This window comes from Meles meles, chromosome 11 (genome assembly GCF_922984935.1).
Source record: "Meles meles chromosome 11, mMelMel3.1 paternal haplotype, whole genome shotgun sequence".
Lineage (NCBI taxonomy): Eukaryota > Metazoa > Chordata > Mammalia > Carnivora > Mustelidae > Meles > Meles meles.
The window spans coordinates 33,739,356-33,752,783 of NC_060076.1; the positions used below are offsets into that span (position 1 = coordinate 33,739,356).

The 13,428-nt window shown below is 38.1% G+C and overlaps 1 protein-coding gene across 1 annotated transcript in view; it reads right to left on the reverse strand.

Moving 5' to 3' along the window:
- Nucleotides 1–13,428, reverse strand: part of NCBP1 (nuclear cap binding protein subunit 1) — a 39,257-nt gene that overhangs the window by 11,759 nt on the left and 14,070 nt on the right. Inside the window, exons 7-15 of the mRNA XM_046023318.1 lie at nucleotides 12,705–12,774; nucleotides 11,784–11,999; nucleotides 8,304–8,401; nucleotides 7,487–7,550; nucleotides 5,511–5,621; nucleotides 4,645–4,709; nucleotides 3,117–3,179; nucleotides 2,784–2,858; nucleotides 561–664 (exon numbers count right to left, since the gene is read on the reverse strand). Of these exons, the coding sequence (XP_045879274.1) occupies nucleotides 561–664; nucleotides 2,784–2,858; nucleotides 3,117–3,179; nucleotides 4,645–4,709; nucleotides 5,511–5,621; nucleotides 7,487–7,550; nucleotides 8,304–8,401; nucleotides 11,784–11,999; nucleotides 12,705–12,774 (866 nt within the window). The remainder of the gene's footprint in view (nucleotides 1–560; nucleotides 665–2,783; nucleotides 2,859–3,116; nucleotides 3,180–4,644; nucleotides 4,710–5,510; nucleotides 5,622–7,486; nucleotides 7,551–8,303; nucleotides 8,402–11,783; nucleotides 12,000–12,704; nucleotides 12,775–13,428) is intronic.

A 13,428-nucleotide genomic window follows, 5' to 3' on the forward strand; every position in this document is an offset into this window, starting at 1 on the left:
ACCGATGCAAACCTTACCTTCCTTAAGCATAAGGCACAAAATGGCCTATCACAGTATAGGCCCTCTGACTCACAGCGTAATCTCAGACAGGAGGTAACCAAAAAGTAAGAAAACCGTATTTAAGAATTGACTTCTAGAGGCATACTGCTGGTCAAAATACAGTCAATGTGCACCTATGGTCCCACATCTGAACGGGTACCGCATGCTAATCAATTCAGATAATCTCTACCACCGTGACAGATATACTCATTTTGGTAAGTTCTGGCTCTACATTCAACTCGCTATACTTAGCAGCATATTTAAGATAATTTCATGGATATAACATTATAAAAAATATTAAGGAAAAAAACTTACAAGCTAGTAAGTAAACCATGAATCTTCAAAATGATGACAGGGCAAATAAAATAATAGCGACTAGTATAGATCGCCTTTCAAACAGACAAAATATAAACCCAAGAAAAGAGAAAGTTCACTTTATCCACCTTAAATAACTGACTTCAGAGAATATTGGTATCAGTACTTTTAAAAGACAACGGGATGAATTGTATTCTATTACTTACTGCTACTTTCATCTCCGTACTTGTAAATGCAGGTTGGGTTTGCAGGACATAGAGCTGAGAAGGTAGGAGGAACAATATCTAATATACGCTGATGATAAGACAACCTATAATACAAATAAGAGCCTCAGAAAATACTGTTCATCAGTTCCATTATTTGGTAACCTCCAATTTACCAAGAAAAGTCCCATCTCCAACACCCTGGACTCAGCTGACAGCCAAGAAGCCAAAGGGGAAAACAAGTCCTTTAAGCTTTTGTTTATGACAGCATACTGAAACTCAGGCCTTCTTCAAAACTTACTGGTTCACAGTGAGCGGAAGCCTGGTGACCAAGGAAGTGGAGTGGTACTGGGGTAGGGTGGGGCAGAGGACAGTCTCCATGATGGAGGCACTGATTATACTGTAGCAAATAATGTATATCAAGGCTAATGGGAGCCAAGTTTTCTACTGCCTGAGAAGGTATTTAGAAATCATGGCAAGGGGAAGGCTAGAAAAAATGAAGTAGAGTTGGAGGGATACACACACCTCGGTCGATATAACAAGGTGTGTGTGTGTTTGTGTGTGTGTGTGTGCATAAATGTATATACTATCTTTGTCCATTCCAAGAGCAATGAGCACATCAAGTGTCCAGATCTTGGTTCCTAAATACTATACTTCACTATTAGGAACTTGGGCTCCATGAGGGGTGCCTGGGTAGCTCAGCTGGTTGAGTGTCAGACTCTTGATTTTGCCTTAGGTTAGGGTCCTGGGATTGAGCCCTATGTTGGGGTCGAGTCTGCTTGTCCCGCTCCCTCTGCCCCTCCCCCTTGCTTGCGCATGTTCTCTCTCAAATAAATAAATCTTTAAAAAATCAAAAACAGAAACAAAAAATTTGGGCTCTGTGACTAGATGATTCCAGGGGAGGGGTAAGGAAACACAAGTTAAGCCTGGTACAACTTCTGCCAAAAATAAGGAAATGCTTAATGAATGGAGGGGGACGTTGAGAGAGAAAAAAAAGGACACAGGAGGCACAAAAGACTCCGCAATAAACAAATCAGGGCCAATTTAGGCATCAAAATTAATAACGATAGCAAGAGATTATAACTCATTGAAGGAAACAGAAATCCGTTAGTCCCTACTGATATATAAACACAGGACTAAATAAATAAATGGGTGAAAAAGGATAGTGCCTTCTTACAGGAGAATACCAACGAATAAACGTAGGGAAAAAAATGGAAAAAGAATCATTACTTGGCAGTCATCACAGTGGTGGCAGATAAAAGTAGCTGTCAGTAGATGTCTGATGCAGAACAAAACAGGAGTATGATCTCAGGATATCTCCCACAAAATATTAATCAATCACAAAGGGAATAATGGTGAATTTAAGGTGGAGAAGCGTGGCAGCCACTGACATGACCAGTGCCCAAGGTTAACATTTCTGGGGGTGGGCCTCATGTGCCTCCCGAAGTGATGCACGAGGAAGACTACCAACGATGCAAGTCCTGAGTCTGGTCAGGAACACATGTGAGGGCAACTCAAGAAAGAAAGGCCTAGATTCTTTAAAACATGAATGACAGGAAAGAGTAACTGGTCAAGTGAGGAACATGAAGGGAATGACAACTAAATGCTGCCCATGTGCTCCTGGATGGGATTCTGGCCCAGTAAAGGCAAAGACATTATGGCTATGGGTTGGCAAGGTTTCATCTGTGGGCTGTATTCCTACACTACAGCCATTTCCTAATCTGGAGGACTGCATGCTGGCCATTTAGAAGCGTCTTTGTTTTGGGGAAAGATACAATGGATTCTTAAAGGACAATGGTCCATCACCTCTGCAGCTTGTCTTCAGAAGGTTCAGAAAAAGACCAATGTGATGGGTGCATACAAACAGAGAAGGGAAAAAGAAGTGAACATGTGAACAAGTGTGAAGTGTTAACAACTAGGGAATTTAAATGAACAGGATACAACGTTCTTTGCACTATTTTGGCAACTTTCCTAAATTATGAAATTATTTCAAAGTACATTTGACAAAAAAAATATTGGCCTAATTCACATACAATCCAGATGGCATGGCTGCTTAATTTTTTTTAGCCTGAATCTTCACTAAAAACTGAAAGGGAAGAGAGGCAGGTACCTGGATTCAAAAAATGATATTCTGGACATACATCACATAGGCAAAGGAGAGATACTCCCCCTCTCTCCTATAGAAATTAGGAGAACTAAGTTAAGGAGAAAACACATAGAACTTACCTCATACATTTTTCTAGAACTTCTCTTACAAACTTTGGTTTGGGACTTTCAGGATCTTGAGTAAGACAATCTGACCTAATGAGAAAATGGTAGTTTTATAAGCTCTTACACATAATCTGCACTTACACCTAATGTGTACTTAGCCATAATGAATTTCCTTGTACCTACATTCTTTCATTTACACACACACACACACACACACACACACACGTAAACAGAAATAATCATTTCAGACTGTGTAGGAGATTGCCTCTATGTTATAGCTTTAAATATTAAGTTTTCTTTATTATGAAGACTGCAGAAAAAGGAACGATAAAACATACCACCACTTACCAATCTTCCCAGCTCCAACGGAACTGGAAGTTACTTAGATGATGGGAAAACCAATTAATAAACCTACAGAGAGAAGTGGACAGGGGGTGGGGGGGAAAAGAAAAGGATGAATGGTTGCAGTTTGTAACAGGAACTTATATAATCCTTCAGACAAAGAAAACCCTACTTTATAGGGTTAAATGAAAAGCATATGCCCCTACCAAAGCTGTATCTTCTGCTGTCACTTAGCCTTTTCTCTATAAATCCTAGAATTGATCTTCTCCCCAAAATAACAGTCCCCTATTTCACTCCTTGTAATAGTACTATACTTTTTAAGCAAATAACAGATATAAGTACCTGTTTTGTGCCAGGCACTATACATACAAGTTTGTGTATGTGTGTATCTATTTATCTATCTATATATTTGAAATCTCACAATAACTTTCAAGTAATGTACTATTTCCCCCCATTTCACTGACAATGAAACAGAGGCAAAAGAAAAAAGATGAAAGGAATTGCTGATAAAACATTTTACAAGTGGCAGAGCCAGAGTGTAGTCTCTCATCACATTACACCCTTTTTACCACAAACAAAATATACCCTTCTTTTCCCCTAAAAATACTGATCTAACTAGATAGAAAGCACCGTAGTATACTAGTATACTTAGTATACACAGTATAATGCTGTGAAATTTTAAGAGCCAAGTATATATCTGCTGAATTTCAAATGGCATAAATGTGATATCCAACACAACTCCTAGTTTTATTAATTAGATTGGGAGAAAAAAATCAGAAGACACTTTCTTAAAGCATGTCCCTCACAGATCTGTAATTGCAATCACCGAAATTACTCAGGATAATAGGGTGTGACATACAACAGTGCTTACTGATAAGTTCAGATATGCGATCTGAACAATGGACATGAAAGATCATGGTGACTGGGAAATGTTCAGGACCTGTCCTGATCTGATCTGGGAAACTGACAGAGGTAAGAAAGACCACCAGGTGATAAACGTGGTATACAGGCCTCCCCCAAAAGACAGTGGGCATGCAATTACTACTCCTTTAACAATCGAATATGGTCTTTTGTATACACTGAGTCTTCAAGGTATAGTTATGCAGAAGCTAATTATTTTAGAAGCAGATACTATCTATAAACAAAAATAGATATATTTATACATAACAAATATACAGTATTAGATGCTGCTTCTGCATAGGTGATAGTTAATATAAAGCCCATTTTAAAAGCTCACATGTCCAATTACAAAGGAAAAAGTATAATTATACCAAAGCACCAAACAAGTAAACAATGAATGAAATTAAAGAAAACCTCAGCATGGCCATCATTTCATACTGAAAGCTGTACTAGATAGCATAATGTTACAGTATGAGTTTTATTATTATACAGAGGATTATTTGGGGGAGGCAAGAAAGAAAAATCAACTTAGAACTTCTAAAAAGGCAAATGTTTTACTGTTCAAAATTTTTTATACTGTACAGGGAGCAGAAGCTGCTACCCATCAGTATAGGAAATAAGACAGTTACTGTACCTGTCCACACATGTAGTGTTCATCGTGTCCAAACGCATGTATAACATTTCGGTTGCCTGTGCAAGCTGTGAATTTGAGGATAAGGAAAACTACTCTCCATCCTCTTTCAAAATAAGTTGTGATAAAAAAAGATTTCTTAAAAGTCTGTATAATGACTAATAATGCTGAGCATCTTTTCATATAATTGATTTCTTTTAAAAACATCTTTGAGTTACCAATGATGTACACTAAATTGGAACTGCACACATCCATGAAATAAACACAGTGAATACGTCCATCACCTCTCCTCTAAACTCTCCCCATGATCCTTTGTAGTCCTTTCTTCCCCTCCTCCCCTGTGTCTGCAAGCAAATATTGGTCTGCTGTCACCGGATCACTTCGCATTTTCTAGAATTTTGTATAAATGAAATCATATAGTATAAATTCTTGTTTGTTTGGCAACTTATATTCAGCATACTTATTTTGCAATTCATTCAAATTGTTGCTTGCACCAAAAATTTGCTCCTTTTATTCCTGAGTAGTATTCCATTGTGTAGATATGACAAATGTGTACATTCACTCAAGTACTGATGGATATTTGGGTTGTCCCATTTGGGGTTATAATAAAGTTTCTATGAACATTAATGCCCAGAAACATTAATGTTTCTACGAACATTAATGTAGGGTAATGTGCTTTCATTTCCGTTAGGTAAATTCCTAAGAGTGGAATGGCTGGATTGTGTTTAATGTATGTTTACATATATGTTTAACTTTTGAAGAAATGGCCAAACTTTCCACGAAGTGATTTAAACCCACAGTAAGAAATATTTAATAATCTTTTAAAACCAGGCCAAAGAGAGTAAGTTTAAAAGCAAAGGGAAGGATACAACTTGGGGGAGAGAGCCAGGCTGAAGTTTGCACAGCTCGATGAGCAGCGTTGTGTACATCACATCAATGTGCGGGGGAGCTGGCAGCTGAAACAGCTCTGCAAAGATCACCTACAAAAGAATGAGTCAGAACTCAATTCAACCAGGACCATTGTACTTCCATCAGAAAGACCTCAACATTCTAAACGTAAACTCTAACTCCATGGCATTCATAATGAAAAAATAATTACTTTTTAATCTGTAAAATTATGCTCTTTAAAACATGGAGATCTGTAACTGAATACTGTAATCAAAATTTCATCTTTCTGTAACTTAATCAAATAAGAATATGCAAAAATTAATGCTTATTTGATACTGCCAAAGAATTGTGCAATCAAATTCCAACTCTGGACGTATCAGAGGTGATTCAGGCAAGTGGTCCATCAGAGTGTCATTCCTAGAAGAGTAAAAACTCTCACTAGATTTTGAGAATAGGAACTGAGGACATTCCAGGCTGCTACTTAAAAACTGGTACCTGGCCATCTCTTTGGCAGTCCAAGATTTCTTTGGCAAGATTGTTGTTCAGAAACTTGTTTCTACCCTCCCTATATAATTCATGGACCACCTATCTAGATTCTAAAGCCTGGTCTGCATTCTTTCTTCTCACTCCCATCTCCCATCCCTCTGTAGTTCATTCTGATGAATTTTTACATATTTTTCAGATTTGAAAGCATGACTTATATTTTGCATTTCAAGAGATGTGTCAATGAGTCAGGTTCATAGTCTAAACATACTCTCAAGTTGTATAAAGACAGGACAAATGCAGTATTTCTAAGAAAGCACACAAATGCATTATGAATAAAAAGTGAATCTGTAGTATATCATCACTATGATCACTTTCATGAGTATTTTAACACAAAGGAATAACGCAATCAACAATCTGACTCACGCATATGTCACGTGAAAACACTGTTTTTTAGCACATAAATCTCTACAAGGTGTTCAGCTTTACTACTACTATCGCCCTTCTTCTGCATGACCTAATATAGGGTCAAAAGCATCATTTCTTCCTCTTACTTCCAAAAACAATGTGCTTTTTTGATTTCTAGGAATAAATATTCATACTTATCCCTACCTTGTGATACAGGGAATAATATACTAGTAAAGCGTATACTAGCAATAACAGGCCAGATAAACACAATTAAGGATAAGTTATTTGCTTAAAATAATACAATATTTTATTTATTTTTAAAAAATATTTTATTTATTTATTTGACAGAGAGAGAGAGGACATAAGCAGGGGGAGTGGCACAGGGAGAGGGAGAGGGAGAAGCAGGCTCCCTGCTCAGCAGGGATGTGATGTGGAGCTTGATCCCAGGACTCTGGGATCATGATGTGAACCCTGAGGCAGGTGCTTAACAGACTAAGCCACCCAGGCACCCCAATAATACAATATTTTAAAGTATTCAAGGGCACCTGGGTGGCTCAGTGGGTTAAGCCTCTGCTTTCAGCCCAGGTCATGATCTCAGGGTCCTGGGATCAAGGCCCGCATCGGGCTCTCTGCTCAGCGGGGAGCTTGCTTCCCCCTCTCTCTCTGCCTGCCTCTCTGCCTATTTGTGATCCCTCTCTCTGTGTCAAATAATAATAATAAAAAAAATCTTAAAAAAAAAAACACAACAATAAAGTATTCAAGCCAATTATATATCTGGTAAGTGGACACAATGTACTGACAGGACTGGAGGTAACTTACACTATCCATGAATGAAGACATACTATATAATTTATGGGCAACATAAAATTCCATTTGGCTCAACCACCTCTTTTCACTTTACTAACATGGCTAACAGAGCACCAAAACTAATGGCAATTTCCTTGCTCCTGTGTTACTTTTCAGTACCTGACAAGTTGCAAGGGAAAAAAAAGCCAAGAGTCCCTTACACTTTAAAATCAGCAGAAAGATTCTGAAATTTAGAAACATGCTCATGTGGAATGCGTACCTCAACTATATGGTAGTTCAAGGGGATCTTGTTCTTCCCTGGATAGCTCACCAGCTGTGCAGCGCTACAAAAAAATGTAAGTGATGTTTAATAAGTACACAAAGATACAAAAAAATATATATACATAGAGAGAGATCTATCGATCTCTCTCTATATATATACGTATCTCAAATAGGCAGCTCTAAAAGCAGCGCATTTGGATTTACAGAAAAGAAATCTTTTCTGAAATGCTCTAGATTTCGTATTTCACTTAACTACAGCACATATTACTTTGTTTACCACAAGGAAACTCTTTAATGCAGCCCCAAATCCTTGAAAGATCAAAAGGAGTATATTCAAATCGACTAACTTTGAAAGTGTTAATAGGGTAGACCACTCCACAAATACTATATTCCTTTCCACCTTAAAATCTAAACCAAAACTTTCCAAGGCTCAAGGAAACACTAAAAATAAACTTTCCCAAAGCGTGATATCTAAATGCTAGAAAGCTATTAATATTCTTTTATTCTCACAGCATTCATACCAAAACCAGTTGATTCCAGTTGGTCTGTCCATAGCAGATGGCAAATATCCACACAAAAAAGCCAACATCATGTGCACATTACTATAAAGCACTACAGTGTTATTAAGCAGCCAGAGAGATACTGTTTGAGTGTGAAAGGCCGTGGAAAAGCAAAGAAGTATCTTTAGAGATTGGTCTTATTTAGCAAGACAGGGCATCAGAAGAGAGGAAGTTTTTCTTACACTCTTAACATATATTTTACCGAATCAATATTGCTACTTTTTCTCTACTCAAAAAGTTACCATGAAATCTTACCAAGTTTTCCTTTCCTTCCAGTGGGACTTAATGATGCAGTGAAGATTCTCTTCTATGACAAATCTTTCAACTGAATGACTCCCTGGCATTACAGGACCCTGGAAAGAAAACCAAATGTATATACTACAAACCTAGAAAAAGATACTGTCTTTCATTTATCCAACAAATACTTACGAGCTTATTATAGCCCAGAAACTGTACTGGGTGTTAAGGATAAAAGTTCAGAAGTGTGAAAACGCCTATCATCATCATAGTCACTTCTACTGAATACAATTAGAACGGCAGTTGCAGCATTTCTGCTAGTGCCCCTGACACCATACTATCATCATCCATCTCAATTAAACCAAAGAGTTCGTATTATTAGCTCTATATGGTTTGATTTTTTTTAAACCACGAGGTGGATTAACTTCTATAATAAAGATGGAAAGAGGAAAATTTTTATTTCAATTACTGTACAGACATAAAAAGTCATATATTGCATTGAAAGACAGCCATACTCAGGGCACCTGGGGTAGCTCAGTCAGTTAAGCGCCTGTCTTTGCTCAGGTCATGATTTCCAGGTTCTGGGATGGAGCCCTGCATCAGCTCCCTGCTCAGTGAGGAGCCTGCCTCTCCCTCTCCCTCTGCCCTTCCCCCTTTATTTGTGCTTTCTAATACATAAAATCTTAAAAAAAAAAAAGACAGCCATATTATATTGTTTAAAAAAAGGTTAAAAAACGTTACCTACATGTTATTATTCTTTTTTAAAGTATATGCATAACAAACAGTTTCAAAGAGTTTATTTTTACTTATTATTTACTCCTGTAGACTTTTAATCTCTATTAATTTTAATTGTTTCTAATAAACATTTTTTTTCAGAGACCAAAACAAAGAACCTTTTCATTTTCAGGGGAACAAATCTTTTATATGTTTATCCTCTTCTGGCAAAGGAAAATGGGCACATTAGAGAGGCAATGCCAATTAAGTATATGTTACTTATAAATTAAGTAGAAATACACAAGCAACATCAATTAAGAGAAAAACATTTTGAGGTTCTATTCTAGTTTCTCTTGTACAAACAAGTGCCTAACTACAAAGATTCTGGCTATCTTAAATGTATATTAGATTTCCAATTAGCTACCCCTAACTAGACCATTACATAATGTTGACTAAAAGCATTTCACTATATATGCAGTATAGTAAAGTGGGTAGCAAACTGGTAATTCTGTAAATACAACTGATTATCTGACAGTGTTTTATTCCGAGATCAGTTATACATATACTAAATTCTCACTGCCCAAAAGCAATTTACGATAGAACAGAAAAGAGAAAACACGAGAAAGAAAATGCCATGTTTGATCTCAGGTGGCAATACTGGTTCTCATGCCAGTGGTTCTCAAGAGGAATAATTCTACCCTCAGGGATCACCTGGAACTCTCTGGAGACTTGTGGTTGTCACACCTGACATTTTCCCTCTACAGGCTGCTGGTAGAGGCCAGGGGGGCTGCTAAGCATCCTATAGTCACTGGACTGCCCCCACCACAAAGAATTCTCTAGCTCCAAACGTCAACTGTGCTAAGGCTGAGAAACCCTACTCTGCTGACTAGGATGTACTAGGAAATGGGTATGGTACTTTAGCCAGAAGTGATCCAGTCTTCGCCATGCTTGCTGCTGGGATGTTCAAGTTAAGACAATCATTCAAATGCAAAGATATAAAATAAAATGTGAAAATATAAACAAATAAATCAAAAAATAAAAAATAAATACAATATTATAATAAGTAAAAAATACATATAAATGTGAACATATAAAATAAAATGTGAAAATGTGAAATTTTATACCAAAAGTTAATATCAAAATCATACATTTTCTTAATTGGTGAAGTGTCATAGCTGTTAACAACTTGGCTTCATAATAAAGAATATGTATATTTAAAAACTATAGTCAGCTTATACTCATCATTGAGGTTTTTAAATTTAAAATATTTCTAAAATATTTTAAGATTTATTTACTTGAGAGAGAAAATGAGTGAATGTGGGGAGAGGGAGGGGCAGAGGGAGAGAGAGAGAGAGAATCCCAAACAGACTCCATGCTCAGCATAGAGCCTCATGGGGCTCCATCCCAGAACCCTGAGATCACGAGCTAAGCCTGAAATCAAGAGTCGGATGCTTAAATGACTGAGCCACCCAAGGCCCCTAAAAATATTTCATAATATTAAAAAAAAAAAACACCAATTACATAGTATAAATAATAAGACAAGCTGTGAGAGTTAGAGAGAGATGGATAATCTAAAAAACTGGGGTATTTCTGGGGGGCGCCTGGGTGGCTCAGTCAGTTGAGTCTGACTTTGGCTCATGTGGTGATCCTCGAGTCCTAAGACCAAGCCTGGCATCGGGCTCCCTGCTCAGTGGGGAGCCTGCTTCTCCCTCTCCCTCTGCCCCTACCCCCACACCCTTGGCTCATGCTTTCTCTCTCAAATGGATAAAATCTTAAGAAACCAAAAAACAGCAACAACAAAAAAAGCCCAAAGAACAACAACAAAAAAGCCACCAAAACCAATAAACAAAAACCAATCCCCCCTCCCCAAAAACTCGAGTATCTTTCTTAAAAAAAGTCTTATTAATAATAGCTAAAATTATTGAGCACTCATGTCACATACCGTTCTATGTATTTTATGCTTTAGTAATTCAATCCTCATTAAAACTTTATTAGAACATACTTTTATTATTATTCCATTATGAAACTAAGGCAGAGAAGAAAGTAACTCACTCAATCAAGATCATACAGCTAGGATCTAACTAAACAGGATTAAAACTCAAACCAGGGCACCTGTGTGGCTCAGATGGTTGGGCATCTGCCTTTGGTTCCGGTCATGATCTCTACGCCCATGGGATCTCCATGGGATCGAGCCCCATGTCCAGCTCCCTGCTCAGCAGTCTGCTTCTCCCTCTCCCTCTGCCTCTCCCCCTGCTTGTGCTCTGTCTCTCTCCCTCTCTCAAATGAATACTAAAAAAAAAAAGTTAAAAAAAAAACCAAAAAAAACCTCAAACCAATCTGGCCACAGAACCTATTATATATTGTACTCTCAATCTACTTGCATATGCTGAGCAGAATTTCTTGCATAATGAGGTGATACCATTCACTAAATTAAACTGTTAACTTCACTGCTGTTGGTCCCACTCGAGGGGCACCTGGGTGGCTCAGTGGGTTAAAGCCTCTGCCTTTCGCTCAGGTCATGATCCCAGGGTTCTGGGATCGAGCCCCGCATCGGGCTCTCTGCTTGGCAGGGAGCCTGCTTCCTCCTCTCTCTCTCTCTCTCTGCCTGCCTCTCTCCCTACTTGTGATCTCTATCTGTCAAATAAATTAAAAAAAAAAAAAAATTAAAAAAATAAATAAACCACTCGAAATTAAAATGTATCACAGGCATTATTCAGACAAGATTAGGCCACAAGTACAATGCAGTATAAGCCCTCTGAAAGGAACTTACAGTTGGTCACATACCTCAGGATCATCTGTGTAATCAAACATTCGGAAGATGACCCGTGGCATTGGGTACACCGAGTCTTCTGTGTGAGGAGGTGGCGTAAAAGGAGGCAGATTGTGCTGCAGTGCTTCACATAGGATGCTGTCAAAGGCAAGATAAGGTCTTAGGATGTGCCGCTCCTGCCAGCGATCCTTTTTCAATTTCTGAATCTGGGCCCACAGGCAATCTAAATACTAAAGACAGATTAATTTTTAATAATTAATATATATATTTGGAGGTACATAAAAATTAACATTTTGACTACATAAACCAAAAACCATTACCTTATAAAAGACAGGATACAAAGGTAAGCTAGTTCGCAATTAAATATAGTACAGAGGAATGGTGCTAAGTTTTTGTTTTTAATTACTTTATAAAGTCTACCTGTCTGAGGCTGTGACCACTTACATTTTCAAACGGGGCATTTAAATAAAAAATAACTGTAACTGGAATCACACAGAACAGGGAATGCTTTGATTACATTCTAACACTTATTAAAAATCCACTATATGCTGGGGCGCCTGCATAGCTCAGTCAGTTGAAGTGTCTGACTCTTGATTTCAGCTCAGGTCATGATCTTGGGGTTGGGGGATCAAGCCCCATGTTGGGCTCCATGCTAAGCACGGAGTCTGCTGGAGATTGTCACTCCCTCTCTGACTGCTGACACTCCCTGACTGCCCCCCACCCCCCTGCCCCTGCACATGTTTTCTCTCTCAAATAAATAAAATCTTAAAAAAAACCCCACTATACTCCTAGAGCTATGAGGAGCTGGACCCCTGATATGATTATGTGGAAAACAAGCTAATGTATATAAACGGACTGATCTGACTACATCAGAGGTAAGAATCTGCTCAAGAGCTGGCTGTGCTTGTATCCTGAGACACTGAGAATCCACTCACCTCTTCTTGCGGATGTGGTTTCTCAGCCGTCCATACCTGTAACATGGGCACATGTGTCTTTTGGCGTCTTCTAAACATAGAAATAAAAATCTACACTTAGGTTTCTAACAACACGGAAAGATGTTCAGTTGCTTCATAATTAATAAAATGCAAATTAAAGCAGTAAAGTAACATTTTAACCTATCAGATTGGCAGATAACAAAAATTTTGATCATTATTATATTGCTGAAATGTGGGCAAGCACCCAATTTCAAACACTGCTGGCAGAGGGATTAACTGATATCATCTCTTTAGAGGAGATCTGGAAGAGTATAATCTCTTCGGAAGGCCATTTGACTAAGTCTATCAAAATTAAGATTATTAAGACACTTCAACCCAGCAATGCCTCTTCTAAAAACTCCCACTCTCCACAGATATATTTTCTTACGTACATGAAGACACATACATAAGGATATTCACTGAAGCACTGTTTGTAATACCAAAAGACTGGAAATAACCTAAATGTCTACTAACAAGGGACTTGTTAAATTATGGTATGTTAAAAGAGTGGAATATTGTACAGCTGTTAAAAAAGAATGAGGCAGGGATGCCTGGGTGGCTCAGCTGGTTAAGGGTCTGCCTTGGGCTCAGGTCATGATCTCAGGGTGCTGGGTTCGAGTCCTACATCAGGCTCCCTGTTCAGTGTGGAGCCTCTTCTCCCCCTGCTTGGGCTCTCTCTCTCTCT